At 39.8% G+C, this 21,917-nt stretch overlaps 2 protein-coding genes and 1 long non-coding RNA gene across 4 annotated transcripts; 1 reads left to right on the forward strand and 2 right to left on the reverse strand.

Annotated features, from left to right (window-relative positions):
• The first annotated feature begins 1,300 nt into the window (after positions 1-1,300).
• LOC115738193 lies at positions 1,301-6,683 on the forward strand. Of its 2 annotated transcripts, none has more exons than XM_030670737.2 (8): positions 1,301-1,511; positions 1,590-1,683; positions 2,627-2,694; positions 3,625-3,697; positions 4,991-5,103; positions 5,232-5,348; positions 6,081-6,180; positions 6,367-6,683. In XM_030670737.2, the coding sequence occupies exons 2-8, from the start codon at positions 1,600-1,602 to the stop codon at positions 6,541-6,543; spliced, it is 732 nt and encodes a 243-aa protein (XP_030526597.1). In that variant the 5' UTR covers positions 1,301-1,511; positions 1,590-1,599; the 3' UTR covers positions 6,544-6,683. The 2 variants fall into 2 exon arrangements, with proteins under 2 accessions (XP_030526597.1, XP_030526615.1); XM_030670755.2 differs by having other exon boundaries at positions 5,244-5,348.
• Positions 6,684-7,368: 685 nt separating this feature from the next.
• LOC115738210 (tetratricopeptide repeat protein 33) lies at positions 7,369-11,029 on the reverse strand. Its single transcript, XM_030670766.2, has 5 exons — positions 10,663-11,029; positions 9,445-9,583; positions 9,091-9,122; positions 7,975-8,061; positions 7,369-7,900 (listed from the first exon to the last, which is right to left on the reverse strand). Exons 1-5 carry the CDS (start codon positions 10,915-10,917, stop codon positions 7,775-7,777), a joined length of 639 nt encoding a protein of 212 aa, XP_030526626.1. The 5' UTR covers positions 10,918-11,029; the 3' UTR covers positions 7,369-7,774.
• A 1,169-nt stretch (positions 11,030-12,198) lies between these two features.
• Positions 12,199-14,395, reverse strand: LOC115738239. Its single transcript, XR_004015112.1, has 2 exons — positions 14,338-14,395; positions 12,199-12,677 (listed from the first exon to the last, which is right to left on the reverse strand). It is a non-coding gene; the product is annotated as an uncharacterized LOC115738239 (long non-coding RNA).
• Between the last annotated feature and the right edge of the window lie 7,522 nt (positions 14,396-21,917).

The raw sequence follows: 21,917 nt of genomic DNA on the forward strand, positions 1-21,917 counted from the left end.
CTTTTTGATTTTTGTCCATATGATTTACAAAATCTACCCCATTCTTTCATAACTTGGGGACGACTCTATAAAAATTTAATTGCTCTCTTTATTGGGGTGAGAAAAGCCTCAAGAATTTGTAAATCATATTGTACACATATATTTAAAACGTGGCAAGCACATTTAATATGAAAAAATTATCCACCAAAAGAGGGTTTACAAATATTTTCTAAATCGAGAATGGAAGTTGCATTGACACGGCATTATCAAAACCAACTGAAAAACTTTATTAATCAAATTATATTCTTTTAAAACTTGCCTAATTATTCTATAAATATTATTGGCGATGTGCCTTTCATCAAGCACTCGAAATGCAAATGTTTTTTTTTTAATGTTCCAATTGTCACCTATCCAATAACATGTATACCCATATAAGAATGAATTTTCCAGGGATCACTTCAAATATTGCTACCTATATACACATGTCCATTGAAATCCGTAAAAAAGTTTTGCAAAGCCTTTTTTTGTTTTTTATACACCCTAAAAAGTTCACATTTAAGAGTAGTTCTCGGAATATGTTTTGCTTGCAGAATACATGTAGTGTTAATCAAAAAGTTCAAACCAAAATTTTCACCAGTAGTAAAAGGTAAATATTCAATGACAATATATCGAGTTAATGTTTCTTTATAAAGTTCATCACTATAACGAAATAAAAGATAAGTGTTAGGATTGGCGTATCCGGAAATTTGTTGTTGCCTAGTGTCGATCCCCGCTTGCGTTGCATGTTTTTGCGTCGGATGCCGACGGTATGTTCCATAGCTGTTTTCTTTATTAAAATTGTATGATTTCATATAATATTTACAATTTATCTTGTACTTGTCTCCGCTTACATGTATCTTGTCGAAGTATTGCCATAAGTTGGATGTACTCTCCCAAGCTTGTTGTTCCGGCTCATTCTTTGTCGACATTTATTCGACGCCGGTAAAAAGATGAAGATTTTCTTGCGTTGGGACGTGCTCGGCGTTGAGAACATAGTTGATATTATTATCACTGTCTACCTAATATGTAAACTCATGAGGATCATATTGATTATGAGGTCATTGGGCACTTTGCCCTGTCACTAGCTCCTCTTCCACTTGCTATTTTTTTTTTCAGAAAATTGAATGGTTAGGCGATTCAAAAAATTGACAGAATTGAGCTAGGATTCAGCAGGTTGAAAAAATTTGAGAGAATTTGAGAGATATTATGAAAAAAAATTGAAAGTATCCATGTCAATATTTTCATCTATAGAAGCAGCAATTTGGAATAAAACCTTAAAACAACAAAATCGAGGGTGTTCGTTTCGAATCGGTTTCTCCCATTTCTTCGTTCGTCGTCGTCGTCCTCCCCCCCCCTCCTCCTCCTCTTCTTCTTCTTCTTCTTCTCTTTCATTAATCAAACAGAAAGCCACGTCCGGCGATCCAGATCGCCGGCTATCCTCAATTCGGAGCGCGCGTTCGAGATCGCAAATCGCAGGCTAACGAGTGATTTTGGTAACCTGCAACCTGTACATGTTTCGAGGTTATTTTGGTTCACCCGGAGGAATTCATTATTGTTTGTACAACATGTAGGGTCTTTGTAATGGGGATCAGCAGGACAGAAGTGAACTTGAGGAGGTTACTTGCAGCTGCACCTAAGCAAGAGAATCAAGCGAAACTTGCTCACGTATGTCTTCCCTCTGAAACCTGGCCGGTCATTGTTCTCTGTCTTTATCCATCGTCAATTGAACACACTGTGTTTTTGGAGATTTTCTCGCGGATGGATTCCAATGAGTAATTTGCTCTGACGAGTCTGCATTACGAGGGTGTGCAAACAAAGCTGACAGGGACAAAAAAACCCAAGATGAAATGAGCAATCAAAGACGGAGACAAGATTTGTTGACTGGACTTTGGTCGGAGCTAACACAGTTCCTCTTGTGAAAGCTAACTTTGTTTTGGAAAGGGTAAAGTTAATGACTCTTGAGGACTGGAGCTACCCTAAATTAAAAGTTAGGCGACTTACTCCAAACAATTAGTGTTTGATGATTCCAGATAAGAAATTTGTTACTTGGACGAAGCCAATGAAGGTTCTTTGAACAAGTTTTCGATACAAAGTGTGGCGTCTTCTATTGTGACTGTGGGAAACGACCATCATGAATCTCTTTGTTGATAGTCATATGGCTGTTACTTTGTCCTCCTGCAGGTTTTTATCGTAATCAATGATTGCTTGATTTTGACCTTAGTGGGCGCCAGGATCCTTTCAGTAACCCCAGAGGGTCTAACTATTTGTTGCCTCTACCACGTTATGTCCTAGCCAAAAGGAAAGGAAAACTAAGTGAGATGGCTAAACTGAAAATATATTGAATTTCCAAACAAGTGCTAAATCTAGAAATTAAACCAGTTCAGTCACATGTACTGCAGTTCACATCTATGAACTTAATCTCCCAGGAGATGATTAGTTTAGGGTGACTTAGTATCCTCTGTAAAAGTTAGTCCAACGTATGTTTCTTTCAGGTGTGCTCTGTTGTTAATCTAGTTAGTGACGTTCTCAGTTCTAGTCCTTATTGTTATTTGAAGTGCTAGATGCATCTCTTTACTTTTACAATGCTGTTGTCATGTTGGCTTTGTAGTATGTTGCCACTTTAAGAGAACAACTGGAGCAGCTGGCTGAGGAGAGAACCCCAGATGGGTTGCCAAGGTCCTTCACATGTCCTTTGGAACTCTCTGTCATTTACTGTTGTTGTTGAATGAGATAGCATTTCGTCTTGGATTTTTCATCTTTAAACATAGGACTGCTTGTTGGACATTTATTATATGATTTTTCTGGTTGTGGACCCTATGGCATGGTTTCGTTGGCTGGATCACAGACTGATTGTTGTTGCCTCTTATATTCACTCAGTAGGACTAGCAGGAAGAACACTTTTGCCATCGACCCATTTAACCAATTAAATATTGCATGCGATTCTGATATTTTTTTTTTGATTCCCTGGTTTTGTAGAGTGGTGGAGAGGAAGAGGGAGGGAGTCATTTATTAGGTTCTGGACAATCCTTTTTCATGTGGTCTATCTGTTACCAGGACAGTGAGATAAACTTTTTGAGCTTAGTGTTTTGGGTGATATGTGCGTTGAGAAGTTTAATTTCTTATTCATAAAGCACAGAATTTGAGAATAATTGCTCTTTGGGTAGGCATTGTGTACGTTAATGTTTCAATCCGTCTTGGAAATGTGAGAGGATTTGTGAATGGGTGAGTGATGACCTTCCATTGTTTTTGTAGCTTGTGGAAATCTTTTTACCTGTTTGTCCAAATTTTTTTATCATTGTGATGGGGGAATTCAGTGATGCAATTAATGTTGTAATTAAGAATAATTTTCTTGGGTGTTATACGCAAGCACAAGCTTGCGTGCGCACGCACAAGCAAACATGCCTTCACTGCTTCAGAATTTTATGTCAGTCGTCATTTGTTGCTTAGCTGTAGATGTGAGTATACGAAGGTTAGCGACTCTGTTGGAAGACGTGAAAATGAAATTTAACCTTGTCTTTATAGTGTCGTTGAAGTGAACATGCTCCTTGTTGAATCAGCACACATCAGATCTGCTGCCTTGATAATTGCATGGGTTTGTTGGTGCAGAGTTCCAAAGGCAATGGTGATTGATTATTCTGAAAAGATTGAAGCAATTGCTGCTAAGTTATCAGCTACTTTGGTGAGTGCACATGACTTTTAAAATTTTTGCTGGTTTTCTATATGACAGCTGAGATTCAATTACTGCTGGTTTTCTACATGTCTCTTGCACATATTCGGTTTGGTCCATAGAGTAATATCACCTTTCTTCTTCCTGCAATTACTGAATATTGGTGGAGGTGGCTATCCTTACTTCGTCGTCTTGATTGCTTTAAGTGCAATTCTATAAGCTGAAATTAAATGGATGGCTAAAATCTTCTTGTCCCCTTGTAGATGCATGCCTAGTTTTCACAGTTCTCGATCATTTCATGGTTCTAGCAGAGTCTGTTTGTGCCGTTGCGGATGGAACAGAATCTTGCATTTTTTTAATGGCATAGGAACCCCTCTTAAACTTCTGTTAAGAATGAGTTATACTTTTCAATTTTTTGGCATCCAGAACTACAACTGTTTTGTGTGTCAGTCAAAGCTTGGACGGTCCTCTATTTTGTTATGGATAGAGGCGAAGCCCCTCAATACCTTGTTAGATAGTTTTCTTTTGTTCATTTAGGAAGACAAAATTGGGACAAAATTGATAGAGATGCATGAATATCCCTCTAGCCACAATGTTTTGTATTGCTTTTGATTTACATGTTCATGACATTTTCCCGTTAAATATAGTGAGGGGAAAATGACAAATTGTCCTTGAACTTTGACCCAATTGCAATGTGGTCCATGAATTTCTGATGTGTTCAATGTGGTCACCGAACTTTTGGTACATGTTAAATTTAGTCCTTGGATTATATGAAAATGTTTAATATTGTCTCTAATCTTGAATTAATAAAAGGACAACATTGAATATTTTTATATGGTTCGGGGACTACATTGGACATATAGCAAAAGTTCGGGGATCACGTTGCACATCGGGCTAAAGTTTAGGGACCACATTGAACAAATTGAAAATTTAGAGACCAAATTGTGCATTGGGCTAAAGTTCAAGCACCATTTATGTCGTTATCCCTATGATGAGCACCAAAAAAGCATTGACTGGCGATGCTATGATAGGACCAAGAGGTATTCTCAATTATTCATGAGAGAGAGAGAGAGAGAGAGAGAGAGAGAGAGAGAGGGAGAGATTATACTAGATGGTGGCTAATTGCTGCTGCTTGCTGCAATTTTTTTATAGCTTTTTTGTCTTGCAGGCATCTATGATGTGCCTATGGTGGTTGTCAACTCACTTATCTATTCCTTTTTAAGTGCACTTTTTAACTGAAAAAGTTTTAGTTGCTTTCCGTCGGTACGAGGTTTCATGATATGGTACTGTGCTTGCATTTCTCAGCTTGATGTGGAAGAGTCTCAGGAGCCCTTTCCAGGAAGTTCTTCTGGAGAAAGCCCTCATAAAGAATTGGAAGATCCGGTTACCCCAAAATCAGGATTAAGAAGGAGATTTGCGTAAGTGAATCTACTTCTGTGATGATTTTTTTTTTGGTTGTTGCAACACTTAATAGAGTGCCTTTTATATCAATGATAAGTAATCTACATGAGCTATTACCGATTGGTGATTGTGATTCGTCACTTAGATTCTTTAACAGGCCGACCTCAAGTCCTGCAGAGACGACTCAATCCCATAATGAAGTTGATTCATCAGGACCTGTCAAACTAGATACTGCAGCGCAAGCACACATTGAAAAGCACAGGTAGGTTTTATCATTCTTGTTTGTCAGTGATGAGCACAGGTAGGTTTTATCATTCTTGTTTGTCAGTGATGACAAATAGTCATGGTTGTGATATTACTAGAAAACTTTGTAGTTTGGGGTTTTCCCTTACCCAAAGCTACCTGTTAGTTCATGCATTGCTTCTGTCCTGTTTCAAAAATCTTTTCGTCCCCGAACTCCTGATTATGGGGGCACTGTGAGAACTTAGAGAGCTGAGCCCTACTAGTGGGGAAAAAAATTGGTTGTTATTTGTTTTCGTCATGAGAATTCAAAAAAACGAAGATTTTATAAAGGATGGAATTTGAAGGATCTAAGATTCTGGTGAGGTATGAAGATATGTTGAAATGATACACACTGAACAATATCACAATAGAATAAAGTAGAGCAAAACTTCAAGACTCTGGTGTCAAGTAAAGTTGAAGAAAAATATGCTGTAAGACTAGTTTATGGCACTTATATGGTAGAAATAAGGCCGAATCACTTTGAACTTTCTTGGGCATAAAAGTAGAGTGTGATTTAGTTCGGGAGTTTGGATGCTCTCCTTGAGTGTGCCTAAGCTTCTTTTTTCTTCAAGCTAGTTTTCCCATCTTCCACATTGAACCTTCAGCTTACTTTGTGGCTACTGCTTGAAAAATTTGACCAATACTTCGGTGTTATGATTGTCCTTTAAGTATATTTAAGCAGATTCTGATTGCGCCTTTTCCTTTTCAACAGAAAGCTTCAAGAGGATCTGACAGATGAAATGGTTGGTTTGGCTCGGCAACTGAAAGAGAGTAGCCTCGTGATGAGTCAGTCCCTGCAAAATACAGAAAAAGTAAATCTTGACACTACGTTAGGTGTCTTTTAATTTTTCTTTATCTGGGAAGTAACTTGAGCAATCTGCTTCAATCTTGCAAGTCTGTCGCAAAACAGCTGCTTTAATCATGAAATTTCCCTGATCCGTGGCTATTCCATCAACAATGTACTTAGTCTGACAAGATCCTTATGGGTTGCATTGCAGATACTTGATTCAACAGAGAACGCTATTGAGCACAGCTTGGCAAGTACAAATCGGGTTAATGTACGAGCAACGGAGATATACTCAAAAGGCTCTAAGACTACATGCTTTACTTGGCTTCTGATCTTCGCGATGACATGTATCTTTATTATGGTTGTACTTTTGATTCGTGTCACTTAAGATAATCCTATCTCAAGTTCTGTCAGTTGAGTTATAGTTCCATCCTGTGATGTTGACGAAAACGTGAGTGTAAATGTGTAGCTTAAACATTCCTTGCTAATTGACTTCTGATCGAACTTTTTTAAGGTTCTTTCGACTAAGTTAACAATGCTTTTGGTGCCTGCATTTCTGATGCACTCGAGGTAATGATGGACAGGCCACTGTTGATACGTCCAAAAGAGTGTCTTCATCTGCGCGGTTTTAGTGTGGCAATTGTTTCATCGGTCTTTGGATCTTGACTGCGATAATTTGTTTTCACTTGGCATTAGAACTAGCTAGCTATGCAGAGGGGAAGTAGCTTCCATACTGGGAAACTGTATACTAGACCTGCCGAGTTTGAAGAAGCACTGAGAGAGCTGTATTAAGTTGGGGATGTCCTACGAGAAGTAATTGCTGCTTGGGCATAAAGAACCTGTGTTCATGCAAAGAACACCGACAGAATCATTAGGTACCGTTCGAGTTTTAGGTTAATCAATTCACTTCTGACAAGTTGCGTCCTCCTAGATTTGAACTATTCGCGATGAATGCCCCTGAGAAATGGCGATGGTGCTCCATGGATTACCACCATCTCACAAATACCCAAAAGAGAAAAGACTGAACAAAATCATTAGTACAGGCACCATGATCGTGGCTCAGCCAAGAGCTTTGAAACAGAGACAAATGCTCATTCATTTCTAAGCACGACGATTAAGTAGAAAGACCAAAGATCCGGCAGAGTATAAAACGACTCTCCACATGTTCCCTAAATGTAGTATCACGTCAAAGCCACAACGACAATTGCGGATCCTTTGTGAATTTACATCCTTCGCTCAAGCATCGTCATTTCTCCTTTTTCAACAGATGATGGCATTATGCTGAAAGGAATTAGTACCGTAACATACAAGAAGGATTCAGAAGAAAGTAGCCAAGAAGAAACATAAGTCCTTGTCGCAAGGGTGAAAAGGCGAGATATCTAAAGACAACAGCTTTCAATTGGGTGAGAGGTGGCATCCTCCTGACTTTAGACCTCTAGTTTCGAACAAGAAAAGTCCGACTGCATAAATTGTTCTTCCAAGCACCTTGCATCTTCTTAAGAGCTTAACAAGGTATAATAGCCACTCAGAACTCAAACCTTTATATACGCAACGGCCATGGGCTTCTCCTCTAGAGCCAGAACCTAAAAAAGTTCTTGTCAGTATCTGGACCAAAAGACTCATTCTTTATCACCAACCACAAAACGGCTTTTTGCTGTGCTCATGCCCGACAAATGCAGCTGCTTTCTCTTCTTTACAAGAAGTATTGCAGTTCTCCTGTCATCTTGAGCTTCTTCACAATCCGGCTGCAATGTGGAGACTAATACATTAGTATCTTTGCACGCTAAAGCTAAAAGAGTAGCAATAATCAGTAGCATACCTTAAGAGATAATGCTCTGTCGAAACTAGCAATGGCACTATCAGGCTCTCCGAAGTTTAACTGTGCTCTACCCAGGGTGATCCATGCCTGCATAAATTCAACGCTCCAAAAGGAAAAAAAACAATTGAATTGTCAGTACGACAAACTTCTTTCAGCAAGAAAGTAAGCAAAATGAACATAGACAAAATCAAGTGGACACAAAAGCTAAACACGCGATAAATCATAATGACTTTGTTCTGTTCAACAATTAACATATTAGAAAAACAAAATTGCCTACAAACATAGCGACTTCGCATGTCTCCATGAAGGAAGGGAGTAATCTCCTTGAGGTCATGTAAAGGACATGAAAAGACAATCTTGACCAAGAAAAAGAGACCTATCCCAGCTAATGTCACAACAAGTTCCTTCATTTCATCTAGCTAGTATTCATGCATCCTTCTCCACTTGCAGAATCATGTTTTTGCACCCTTCTAGGCTATATTCTCCTAAATTAGATCCTTCAATTGGATCCCTTCTCCATCCACAACTGAGTATATACAATTCCATCCCCTTGTTGTTCATATTAAGAAAACGCAGATTACTTAGTAGAAACTAAGAAGGTTGAACAGCTACTCTTGGCAATACTCCCTATTTCCAAGGAACATTTTCAAGAGGTAGCTGAAAAGTTGTCCAGAATTACTCTCCCAAAAGATAATAAAGTTAATGTGCTATGATCATTGATATAGATGATTTAATGAATACCTCTCATATGGACATCAAAGTGAATAATTTATAATAAGATCTGCTGCTTACTGAAAAAGCTATGAAGAAAAGAGATACCACATGATAAATTGGCATCCTCAACATAGAAAACAGAAAGCAACATAAGGGATAGATCTACATGGGAAGTACAAACATCATTAAAGGTGAAATGTCAACGAGGGGAATTAATGCAAACAATACATATGCCTACAATGGCAAAGTAGAGTGACAACACTATGCACTTGGCAGCACAGATTCATAGCTACTAGAACACTTTCACCAAGATGTACAACCAATGACATAGTCAACACATGCAACACGTGTGAAAATAACTAATAAAATTGCGCCTGAGTTTGTCCAGAACTCCAGACATACCTCAGCCCAAGATGGATCCAAGTCAGTGGCTCCTGGGGGAAAGGACATTTGTAAGTATGCTGAGATATTTATCAGCAGAGGTTGAAGAACTTCTAAGCTTGTTAAAGCTTTTAAGCATGTGATACTAATGTTGCCACACCGATGGTCAAGGAAAATTTACATGTGAACAAAATTTGCAACTATTAGAATGTTTGTGGAGAACATAATTAAAAACAAAGAAAGACTCGAGAAGAAAATTATTGTATATAATTATTTGACACTGCTACGGGCTGCTGAGATTTAAAAAGGGAACCCCATAAATCATCTGATGAAATACATGAAGAAAGAGAAAAAGGAATAGAATCTGGGACGCACTAATTGCTGCCTTCAGAGCACCCCATGTGTCTCCTATCTCAAGCAAGACTTGTGCCTTTTGCTCATGCAAAACTGCATTCTCAGGCATCAAGGTAAGAGCAGTCTCCCACTTCCCCAGTGCTTCCCGGTATTTTCCCTCCTTCAGAAGTGAATAAGCCATAAGAATGAAGCCCGATAATTTTACACAAGTAAATTACATCAAGACCCTTCATTAGGGCTACAAACTAGGGAATGATCACAATCTCAACAATGATGAGAAAACATCCAGCAGCAGTCAAGCCATTCAACATTTTCAGTAGTAGATATCAACAGGATGTTACAAGGGTTCCTCTTGCCAATGAGCCAACTCTTTCAGGAAGCAGCAAAGGTCATGAGCCAAGAAAATTACTTGCCACCAAGACATAAAGGCAGTCCTATTAACCTCATAATCTGATTATAAGATGCTACCACGAGCTCCCAAAACAAAGTTACAGCCTACAGGACGCTAGCCAGGAGCAGCCAACAGTAAAGTTGGAATCTCTTAAAGCCAATTCGAAGGCTGACAAGTCCACAATGAGGAGTATCACAACACCCAAAACAAGCTGCACAAATTGACCAAGATCTTCAGGCTCAGATTACAAAGATGAACTATAGGCTTTTACCATAATGTCTACCAAAAAAACTTAATATTCAGCAAATCAACATTAATCAAGCAACTGCAGACCATATTGTTCTTCCATATCCCCACACATTTCATTCCATTCCCCCTTCATCACATCAATCCAAACCGCTCCACTGCTGGAAACATAATTCTGGAAATTACATTTCCATTGGACATTTCATTCCACTTCCACCACACCCAATAATACAGTGGACATTAAAGAAAAAGGAACCAAAAACACCTTTGAGAAATTATTAAGAAAATTCACTTACTTTGGAAAGCAAATTTCCAAAGGAAAAAAAAAGGACCTTGAAGAAATTCTCCCCACAAATAAATGGAGGTCAGCTTTTCAATTATCTTTTCAAGCTCCCACAACTAAAACGGCACAACCCCAGTAAGCAACCCCTCAAATCAGACAGGTTGGACAGGCTAAATCGTTCATGGATAACAAGGGAGCTATTCTACATGTCAGTTAAATTCGACTTCAACAGCACAGCATCAGAAATTTCAAGAAAACAAAAAGGGAAAAAGAAATTGAAAGGAGATACGAGAAATCGTGTGATAGTACTGTGATTCACCTCAGCCAGCTTGTCCCCTTGAGACTGAAACGATCGAGCCAATTGCTGGTGATCAGGCGATGATGACAGCCCCTCCTCATCCAAAGCTAGGGCTTTTGACGCGGGTCGTTCTTGATTCCCTGAAACACTGGCATCTGCCTGGTCTTTGCCAGGTGGGTCGTCGTCTTGTTTGTCGAAAGGGAGATTTGGGTACTTGGAAATGGCGCTGAAAGAGCGTTTGGTGCTTGTGCTCTTCTTGCTCCACGACAACTTCATCTTCGTCTCCAAGACTTCACTGCTAAAGCAAGCCTAGCGAATCAGAGCTGATGGGTTCGATTTCAATAGAGAGAAGCTGTGAAGGTTAACTGTTGATTGAACCCAGCATGAAAGACAGGTCGGTTTCCCGGTTTTCATAGTGGAACACTAGTCGATTATATTAGGACGCCCATGGCAACACATCCACTTCAGAAACCAAATTTATGGTCCGAAGTTGATTTTGGTGCACATGAAATCACTTCTGAAATTCCATTTCTCTACCAGAAGCCCATTTGGCAGAGAAATATATTTGATAAAAATCTGATCGAAGTAGAAATCTGTTTGGTAAAAATATTGACTTATGGTAAGATTTTTCACTTCTGATAAGATTTTTCACTTATGATAGGATTTTTGTCCAACTTTGAAAATCTGATAGGATTTTTGTCCAACTTTGAGAAGTAAACAATTTTGACTTCTCGGCTCCAAAATTACTTCTTGGACCACACCCGCCTCGCCCGCCCACCGTTGCTGCGACCGCCGGCCACCGACCACAACCGCTGCGGCCGCCAACCATCACCCACCCACCGCTGTGGGCCACCTGACGCTGCAGGCCGCCGTTGCCGCCGCCGCCGGCCACCAATTGTCGTCATCGGCCACCGACCGCCACCGGCCGCCATTGCCGGCCACCGCCCGCCGCCGCCATCCACCGCCCCCACCGACCATCGCCGCCGCCGACCACCCCCACCGCTGCCGCCAACCGCCGCCGTCAACCATCGCCGTCGAAAATTTTGTTAATAATGTTTCAAAAGTAGAAATTCTCAACCGTTACCAAACGAATTTTTCTGATCAGAAGTCAATTTGGAGCGGTAGTAGAAAAATCAACTTCTACTTTTGAGGAGAAGTAGAGAAATCAACTTTTGACCGGAAGTTGATTTTTCGGAGAGAAGTGTTTTCAGAAGTAAAAATTGATTTTCTACTTCTACTTCTACTTCAAAAGTTTTTCGATCGGAGAAAAGCATTTGATAACAAAATACAAATTCTGCTTCTAAAATAAAAATTTATTTAATAAGAACTGAAAATTTCTACTTTTAAAATATTATCAACACAAAATATTTTACAAAAAATTATTAATCCTAATATAAAATACATATTATTCAAAAAAAGTTAAATGCAAATACTGATTAATTTACGAATATTTCGTCATTTTATTATTTATGTAAATGCGAATCAAATTATGGAAATATTGTATTAATGAATACGATAGCCGAGCGATTGCCCTAATAAATAAAATTACTGTAGAGCCGAGCACGAAAACTCACAGAGTAGATAAAACTCGGCGTAGATGCTAGATACCACAAGGATCATAGGAAGCCGGGTTCGAGTCCAGTCAAATTTACACAGGAATAACAAGAATCTTGGGACCCCCAACAGGATTCCCCATACCAACATGTGTTTTACATTAAATGACATCTCGTTCTCATATAATTTAGACATCTCAACCGCTGGCCTTGAGCTCTGCAAGCCGTCTTGAAAAATAATCTTCATCGACCTTCTCTGATGATTTAGCTGGAACTGCATGTGCAGCTGGTTGTGGCAAACCGAGGGAGACATCCAGTCCATAATCATACGCTCCTTGCTACATCAAGCTATTTAATTCTCCTTCAGGAGTGGAAAGTGGGGTTGACCTACCATCGCACTCTCCATGAACTCTGCCTGCACCTCCATGTCCACAAACTGCTTTCCAAATGAATCCATTGTCTCTGACATCTTCTGCAAATTACCTGCAGAAATAACGCATTCCAATTATACAGGGCATATTCAAGCTAGTCAATACTGCAGTTCCTTTATCCAAGGGAATTTATAAGAACTTATCAAAGGAAAATAACCCATGAAAGAGATGTGGAATGTCAATGGCTACAGTCAAATTGATAAGAAACTGTGAAACCAGTTTAACAGGAAAATAATCTCAAAACGAATTTGACAAGATATAAGCATCCCTCACATCTTAAGACCCCCAGTCATCTCATCTGTGCCATTGTCTATGAAGAATCACCAGATTCTATCTCTCACTTCAACAAAATAACCACCCAATGCATCAATAGAGAAAAAAGCAGATTTGGAAGAAAAACTCTAGCACACATCTAACATACATCTAAAAAAATTTCGAGGAAGCTTTGAGCTCCAAATCTCAAGCCCTTCGTAAGAGTCAACCAGCCACACTGTTTCTCCATCATTTTCTCTGGCTCCCAATCTTGAGCCCTGTGTTCTTAAGCATTCACAATCAATCATTTAGTATAATTAATGACCACTATTAAGGCCTCACAAAGAGGGGCTTGTATCTGAAGTCCATGTATAATATATATCACTTGTAGTTGGCAAGTGGGCTGCTCTTGACTTAAAACAGATGTGAAATGCCTAATAATGTACAAAGGACATATTCCAAGACAGATTTATCAAAGACATGAGGAGATCAGCTTCCAAAGAAGCAAATCAGTCAGTCCAAACAAAACAGGCTCCAATCAACCAAACATAGATTTTCTTGCTTCAAATTTGTTCCATGTGCATCTCAACTTGAATGAGCTCAATATTTATTATGTCATCTGGAAGAAGTCAAGGACTCAAAGATCATACGAACACATAGGCAGACAACGTGCACATGCATATGCTGTGAACAAGAGATACTTCTCTAAGGATCAGAATCACCTGAGAGAGAACATACAACTCGTCCATGTGTACTAATGCCACAAATCCAGAAGCCATCCCACACAAAGACGCAGAGAGAGTAGTCACAGATCTGCTAAACAGATGAAAGTATTCCCCGCAAAATACACATTTCCAGAGGAAAATAGCCACTTATTAGAGCCTTCTCCAGTTCTATCGACTTGTTATGGATTTGGAATAAGAGTATTGCACTTCCATGTCCTTTTTTTTTTTTTCGTCGAACACTTCCATGTTCACTGCAGGGTTTTGTTGTAGTTGTGACCTTGTCACGAATAGGGAAAAAAGAGAGCATTTATGTACATCTTTGAAACAAATTACTAAACTCCAAAACTGCAGAAGAGGAAGAAAAATATGAAAATGACAACAATGAACAGAATGGTCCCTCTGCTACTTCATGCTGAATTATCTATTGCGCATTACTCTGTGAAGATGGTAAAATGTATTTGTCCAAGGCCTAAGGAATATTCGCAACGCACCAAGCGAATTCACAATGTTTTATTTCCATCAGATCAACCCATTCCAAATTGGGGTTCTCGACATTCATGGACAAATTTGGAAATAAATCTTTAGGAGCTGGTCCTCCTCTGTTTCATACAAGGTAAAGACTTCTTCTGGAGGAACCGTGGACAAAGGTTCAGCCAAAATCTTGTACCAAAAGGAAAACCCTAAAATCGAATTCATGATAAATTCAATCACAAACGCGAGGGAGAAAACCCTAACCTTCAACATATCTGAGTTGGGGATCAGCGTGTGCCGAAGATTAAGGTCGAGCTCCACGGTTGGGAGATTCAAGGTCTAGCAATTGAGACTTGAGGATGCAAAAGGTGGTCGCATAATTCATATTATGAAATCACACGATAACTTCAGCTTGTCCAAAACTTGAAAAAGTATTAGTCTTACATATCTCCATAGATATTGTTAGTAATGTCCATGGAACTAATGAGTAGATTTTATTTCGTTTAATTTCACTACTTGGGAATGCCACATATTCGAAAAGGTTGTGTGATTTTATCGACTGGACATAAGTTAGAACCCAAGCAAATGAATATTTCATTGATTGTGATTGCATAGTAATAAGGCTATTTTTATATGTAGCAGGCCCATTACAATCTCTTTCGTCATTGAATTATAGTGGAATTGACTTTTTAACAATGAACTTAAGGTTGAGAGTATTTAAATTCGCTTTTGAAATTCAAAAACTGAGAAAAGAGTGAGGAATGGCTTTTTAACATTGTCTAAATATCTAACTACTAGAAAATTGCACCAGTGGCCACTCTTTCCATTTGGAAAGGTGGAGGCGGAGGCGGAGGCGGAGGTGGAGGCTAAATCCCTACCTCTAGGGGGAGTGGGGTAGGACGTGTAAAGAGGCGGTGGACTGCTTGGGGAAGAGAGAGACACGTGGGAGGGAAAGAAAAAGTGTTGCTCAAGGGGAAAGTGAATGTACAGGGGTACACATAGGGCGCAAATGGCTTGGGGGAAATTCATTAGAAAGGTTTCATGCGGCAAATCAGTTTAAAATTCCTACGTGAACCAATTTAAACGAAACTAGAAAAATTTCGACATCAGATGATCTGTAAATAGCTTCCCATCGCGAAGCCTCCAATTCATGACGTCCCAATTCGGTTCCAAATATATATATTTTCGACACTTATTCTCGATATCGTCCAAATCTATTTGATAAATAATTCGCTGGAAATTTAGGCCGTCACATAGTGTAATAGCATGAATCATAAAATGAGAGGATTATGACTGCACTAATTAAAAGTATGAAATTGCGAAAAATTCAAAGTTTCGGATGCCAAAGAGCAAAATCTAAGAATTTATGGCATCTCGTAAGCCACTTTTTTTTTTTTCCTACTTATTGATTCCTACACCTTTTACCATGGGCCTGCGCTCCTGTTGGCATAGGTCATGCCATCGGAATTGTGTCGAAATTGCCCATCTTTGTTCATTCCCTTAAATGGGTAAGCAAACTAACTTTCCCTCATTTTGCATTATACTCAGCTTCTCAACGACCTCTCATGTTGCGTTGGATTCAGACAAACGAGTGTCGCTTGTTATTTCTCAGGTTCCGATCATCCTCCTCCGTCGAATCTTAGAACTTACCGTTTTGAGTAACTTCTATTCAGTGAACCGGCAAATTACACACATAATGAAGCATTGACAGGACTTGTTGCTCCAAGACAAAAATAAAGAGGTCGTTGCTATGGGGGACGACGCTTCCTAGAAGCGTCTTCCAATCCGTCACGACTGCGTAATGGCAATGTGAACAGCTAAACAGAAGCTCTTTCCGTGCTACAAGTTTAGCTGATGGGTCTCCTTTAGTTCCGTCAAGCATATGCCACATTCGTGCAACGTCGAAGGAATTTGGACGAGTAATTTGACTCGTTCTTATACCCATGTTACGAAATGTCTCGTGCTGCGGGCTCTGGTGTAGCCGTCGAGATGAAGCCGAGCAAGGATACCACTAGAACGAGCGGTGATGCGATATCCGTCGAACTGGAAGTATTGAGAGGGACGAGCTTTGATATCGAGAAGTGGAGAGTGATTCCCTGAAAGAGAAGGTCAGTGAAGAGAGTGGTGGTTGATTACTTGTTAAATCGCGCCACTTCTTCTTGGCTATGGCTCACTAAGCTTCTTCTTTGCTATGGCTCACTAAGCACAATAATCATCGTTTCTCTTCTCGGGCTCCAAATTTGAAGAAGACGATGATGGAATCAAAGAGGCTAATGAAAGGAGCATGTCTTGATGTGTTTCTTTCTTTTCAATAAGGACAGAGAGAATATACGGTTGAAGCCGAGAACAACAGAGTCCAACCGAAGCAGCAAAGTCGCGAGCCGGGCCATCGATCGACATCATCATTTTCAATTAATCAAGACAGAGATTTGGTACACCGCTTTCGTCATATCATAAGATTGAGACATATCACTAGTGACTACTAGCCGGCTCGTGCCTTGAACATTTACTGCATCGTGTGAGGAGATCTCCGGGCATCTACTACACCAATAAGGACTAGAGTTTTCTAAGAGAAAGTCAAAAAGGTCCATGGCCGCAAAAGGAAGCTCCTGAGTAGAGGCGTCAAATGGGTGAGTCGGGTCGGGTTTGGATCGGGTCAAATATGGTCCGACCCATATTGACCCGTGTAACCCATTTTGATCTATATTCAATAACCCATACCCAACTTGACCCATAACCGACTCGGACTTGACCCATAGCCGACTCATACCCGACCCGACCCATTTTGACCCATATTACTAAATCGTACTACTACTAATATTCTAATAAAATCTATATATCATATTCAACCTATTTTAAGCTCTTCACACGTATATGTTACTAGATAAAACTTCATATCAAATAAAAAATAAAATAAAATAATAAATAATTAGTAAATAAAATAAAACTAATATTACTAAAATACTTTTTTGCAATAAAAAATCAAGTGAAAATTTTTCCTATTTTTTAATTTTTAAATATTTTGTAATCAATTGAAATTTTTTCCTTTTTTAAATTTTTTCGAATTTTTTTTATTTTTTTAAAATATTTTCAATCAAGTGGAATTTTTTACCTTTTTAATTTTTTCTGATTTCCCTTCTTCTCCACCTTCCATCTCACGCGTTATCATCATCGTTGTTGGGAAAGAAAAAGCAAGATTCGATCTTAGATCTCCTCTTGGCTCCAGCCTTCCTTTTTTATTCTCCCTTCGGATCATCGGACTCTGAACCATATTCGCGGCTTTCACCACCGGATTCTCCCTCGCGATCGCCTCACGGCCGGCCGCCTTGTAGTCGTAGTTGCAGTCGTGCCGATTGAAGAACCGGTGCTCCGAGCAGAAGAATTCTCTGCACCGGCATCGGAATCCGGTGAGGCCTACCTTCCTCCAGCATCCGGAGCACCGATTCACTTCTTGCACGGGGTTTGCTCGGCCGTCTCTCTTCTGCTCGTCCTCGTTGCAACTTGTGAATCTTCTCGGAGAAGAACTTGAGATCCAAGGTGCCGGCGGCAGAGGAGGAGGAGGAGGACGAGAAAGTGGTGGGGGCGGAGGAGATATCGGCGGTGGAGTACGACAGCGATCGGCGGCGGCGGGTGATGGGGTTCGGCGACACACGGCGGCGGGCAACAGGAGCACGGCGGCGGCCGGCGAAGGGACGGAGGAGTATAGCGGCGACCGGGCGACGCCGGTGGATGGTTGGCGGACGGCGGCTGAATACGGTGGGGGTCAGCCGCACCGACGGAGGGTCAGCTTATAAAAATATAAAAATAATAACTAAGCCTTTCAAGTACTTTGGCCCATTTGCAGCTTGTGGATAGAGCTGTCGATAATGGGTTCAAAATGGGTCCGAAATGGGTTAGAAATGGGTTTCACGTGTGACCCATTTTTGACCCATTTAATTTCACTTCTATCTTTTTAACCTATTTTTTAGTGGATCTCTAAAAGTTAATGACCCATATAAGACCCATTTTATACAAAATATGGGTCGGATATGGGTTTATGACCTATATTGACGGCTCTACTCCCGAGATGTGCTCGAGTGTAGGACAATACGGGTGAATGAGTTGAGTATCTTATAACCTAAGGTTGGTGGGTATTGTCCCTAGGGGTCGAACTAAAACAGTGTGTTCGGAGTTAAACTTAAGTTACATGAGTCGTAAAAAGCTAAGCAGCACCGACACGCGATACAACACGACATGTCATTTTAAAATAAAAAATAAAAAATTTCAACACGTTTGGACACGTTAAATATTAATTATATATTTTTATATATACATGATGAATTATATCAGCGATGAACTTCTTCTTCTTCTTCTTCTGTTATATTAGGATTTTTTTTTTTTTTTGGTTAGCTGAGTATATTAATTTTGAGATGACTAAGTATATGACTTAAATATTAAAAATGCTTAAAATTGATCCGTGCATGTCAAAATGGTATGTCGAAATGTTGGATTGGCGTGCCGCTGGCATGTCCGGAGCGCCGATTAGGGTCGATCGCATGTCGGAGAGTATTGAGAGAGTGTCGGATACAATATGTAGACCTCCAAAGAGGCAAAGAGTGTTTGTCGGATACAATACGTAGATCTCCAAAGAGGCAAAGAGTGTCGGAGCTTTATAGGTAGAAAATCGAGGAAAAAAGATAAAAAGGTTCACTAGATTAGAATATTCGTGAGCCGCAAAATCCAGATTCTCGGGAACTTGACATGATTAGGTGGCATATTCCCATTGCAAAGTGGGCAAACTCTGATGTGTTTGTTCGGAAGTCTTGCTTCTTTAGGTAAGACCCTAGAAAGAAAAGAGAACTCCTTTTGGTCTTTGTAGTGGACGACTCCAAAGGACTCGAAGTGGAAATATTCTTTCGCTAAAGTTACGGTGCCCGCGAGTAAAAAAGCAGTGGAAACATTAGACTGTAAAGAGCATTTTAAGTGATGCTCCAGCTACTTTTGGTCATTTTCCATCGGCATCACCGACGAGGCAACAACATCATCTTCTCCTTTCTTGATGGAGTTTGGTCATCCGTGACATTGACCCAAACCCACTTGTAGCAAAAAGATCGAACCGAAGTGGAACGTTTGCATGCTAACCTCGAAGCTTTCGTGCTTTACGTGTGAGGATGTCTCTATCGAACTTTCTGCAAGAAGGCCACTGCAAATTTTGGGTTGGAACACATCTTCCTCGATCCTAGACATAGAAACCAGACGCATCCCCAGGCCGGGATCACTGGACATTAGAATTACGTCGTGTCTTGTCATGATTTCCACATGCAGCTGTTGGGTGGTCTTAGGTCTCGCACTTATAAATTGATCATCAGCCCATTTCATAATCGATTGTGGGAAAACCCCCAACAACAGCATCTACTAAGCAAACTCGACATCTCATGCCTCTTGAGACGTGCAAAGCAAGAGTACTTCCCGGTCGGTGTGACAAAGTTTCAAGTAATTCTACGGAAGTAATGAATCGCGAAACCAAATAGCTTTCAACATGATTATTACTTGGACCAAAAAAAAAAACATGATTATTACAATACAAATACACGCCAAAATTAGGTGGCGCACGCCTTGTTAGATGCCATGAACATTGAACAAGACAGCTAGGATAAAGAAAATAACATCTAATTATTCATGGGGTAATTGTCCAAAAAAGTATTAAACATATTGTACTCGATCAATTCAGGTCAAAACCTTTTTATTATATCAATTTAGTCCTAAAGATTTTTACGATTTGTCAATTTAATCATAAACCTTATAATCGTGTCCATTTAATCCTAAACTTTTGAATTTTTATCAATGTAGTCCTAACCTATTATGTGGATGATTGGTCCAAAGGATTACATTGATAAATTGTCAAAAGGTTAGTGACTAAATTGACATAATTGAAAGTATTATGACAGAATTGGCTGCCGTACAATAAGTTTTGGAATTTTTGGATAATTATCCCAATTATTAAGTGCACCAATTGTTTGTCTATCTTTATTTGTGTTCTCATTTATCAAGTTAAACTCTCCAACATGCGTCGATATCTAATGTTGATGGCATGTGAAAGCACGGATACTCGAAATCTCATTGCGAAAACAAATCGTTGGTCTATCCTTTAATTCCCTTGTGGACCTTAATGGAATATAATCATTCGCGGTTCTATTTAATTGCAGTCTCGACTCGAATCCGAGAATTCCCCCACCTTGTGGTCCAATTCTTACATGGTAGGTTTAGTTCGGTTATGTCATGTCGAGGCCTTACTCAAAATGAGAGAGGAGTCCTAACAGTCTCATGGTACAGACCGACGGAGTGGTAGCTGGAAATAAAGTGCAGGATGTTATCTTTTTGTCTTCGTTACAAGACCCAACGTCGGATTTGACACGCATTAGTCCTTTCGATATGCCAAAGGCATAGAAAAGTCGTCAAATGAATTGGAGGTCCTCCACACTGTTTTTTTTTTTTTTTTCACTTTTCCTTGAGTGGGAAACTAACTTGGAAGTTTCCTAATTTGTATATTCGCTATTTTTTTTTTTCAAGAAAAGTTATGTAGCTTTGACATTGGTGTCGGAGACAAGTGGTGCCCGTTTACATTTCCACGCGATCCCCTCGGCCGCCAACCTCCGGCCCCCTCTTCCCCGTTGTTATTGCTTTCGACACCTACGGATCTCGCTTACGCGTTCTCTGTTACGATCACTATTAGGATTCGGCGCATAATCACAACGAAATAAAGGGTAAAAGCGAGAAAGAAAAATCGAAATACAAGATTTTTATCATGATTCACCTTTAAAATAGAGATACGTCCAGCAATGATTCCACTATAATTAACATATTGTACCTCTCTGTTACATCTCTCAATTTTAAAAAAATAAAATAAAATTATATAGCAGTTATTATTGATTGGCCTAAATCCAAACTACTATTCATGAACTCTTGTACTTTCTTATCGTTGGGAAATATGAACCATATCAATTAGCCAGATCTGGCTCCACCTAGGGCTCCCCTCCTTCAACGACGATTAGGCTAGCATGAACTAGCTCGGTCATGGTCGACAGGCCGCCCCCGCAATCGAGCCAAATATGGCGTGGAGCGATGCATCAAATATAGTGGCGAGGACGTTGGTTTCGGGTGGAGTGCCGCTTGAGGATGCGGTCACGGCAAAAGCTCAAATATGGCGGCTAAGAGAGCTCAAATAGGACAAAGAGTAGACATTATCATAATTGGTTCGGATCGCTCAAATCAAGCACACAAGTCATAAGGGGGTTCACTGATTTCACCCTTAGAATAGTAACCTAATTAGGAATTTAATACTACATGTCCGAGATAAATATGGAAATGAATTTGTTGTTTACGTAAGAGATAGATTCGGAGCCCTGTAAAGTTGGCATAATTGGTTGGGGCACTGGAGGCAACTTTTCGAGGAGGTCTCCGTTTGAATCTCATCGATCGGCGACTGCGAGCAAATTACTCTAAGTTGGGTCTACTTGCAAATGCTGAAAGGTGTTATCTTAACCGGTTCATATTAGGACGTTCCATAAGTCTACCGTAGTCGGATTTCTACCCATGTGCTCTTGAATTAGTAAAAAAAAAATAATAATAAAGATAGAGATAGAGTAATATTGTGTAAGCCAAAACTATATAAAACATGTAAGGAAGATCATTATTCGCGAGGAAATTAACGTTGCGATTGTGCTTGTGTATCGTGCTTATTCCTTCTTATGTTCCCTCTTTTCCCATTACCACATTTCTTGGAATTTTCCCTAGCATCATCACCATTCCCAAACAATTCAACCAAATTGTTTCTACCAAACAAGGACTTATTCTAGGCTCTACTT

Source organism: Rhodamnia argentea, chromosome 2, assembly GCF_020921035.1.
Source record: "Rhodamnia argentea isolate NSW1041297 chromosome 2, ASM2092103v1, whole genome shotgun sequence".
Classification (NCBI taxonomy): Eukaryota; Viridiplantae; Streptophyta; class Magnoliopsida; order Myrtales; family Myrtaceae; genus Rhodamnia; species Rhodamnia argentea.

Coding starts and splice junctions, on each gene's coding strand:
- LOC115738193 (XM_030670737.2), top strand. CDS start 1,600: ATGGGGATCAGCAGGACAGAAGTGAACTTGAGGAGGTTACTTGCAGCT. Junction 1,684..2,626: donor ATCAAGCGAAACTTGCTCAC/GTATGTCTTCCC, acceptor TTGGCTTTGTAG/TATGTTGCCACTTTAAGAGA. Junction 6,181..6,366: donor CCCTGCAAAATACAGAAAAA/GTAAATCTTGAC, acceptor GTTGCATTGCAG/ATACTTGATTCAACAGAGAA.
- LOC115738210 (XM_030670766.2), bottom strand. CDS start 10,917: ATGAAGTTGTCGTGGAGCAAGAAGAGCACAAGCACCAAACGCTCTTTC. Junction 9,584..10,662: donor AAGGGGACAAGCTGGCTGAG/GTGAATCACAGT, acceptor TCACTTCTGAAG/GAGGGAAAATACCGGGAAGC. Junction 9,123..9,444: donor TGCTCTGAAGGCAGCAATTA/GTGCGTCCCAGA, acceptor CCTTTCCCCCAG/GAGCCACTGACTTGGATCCA.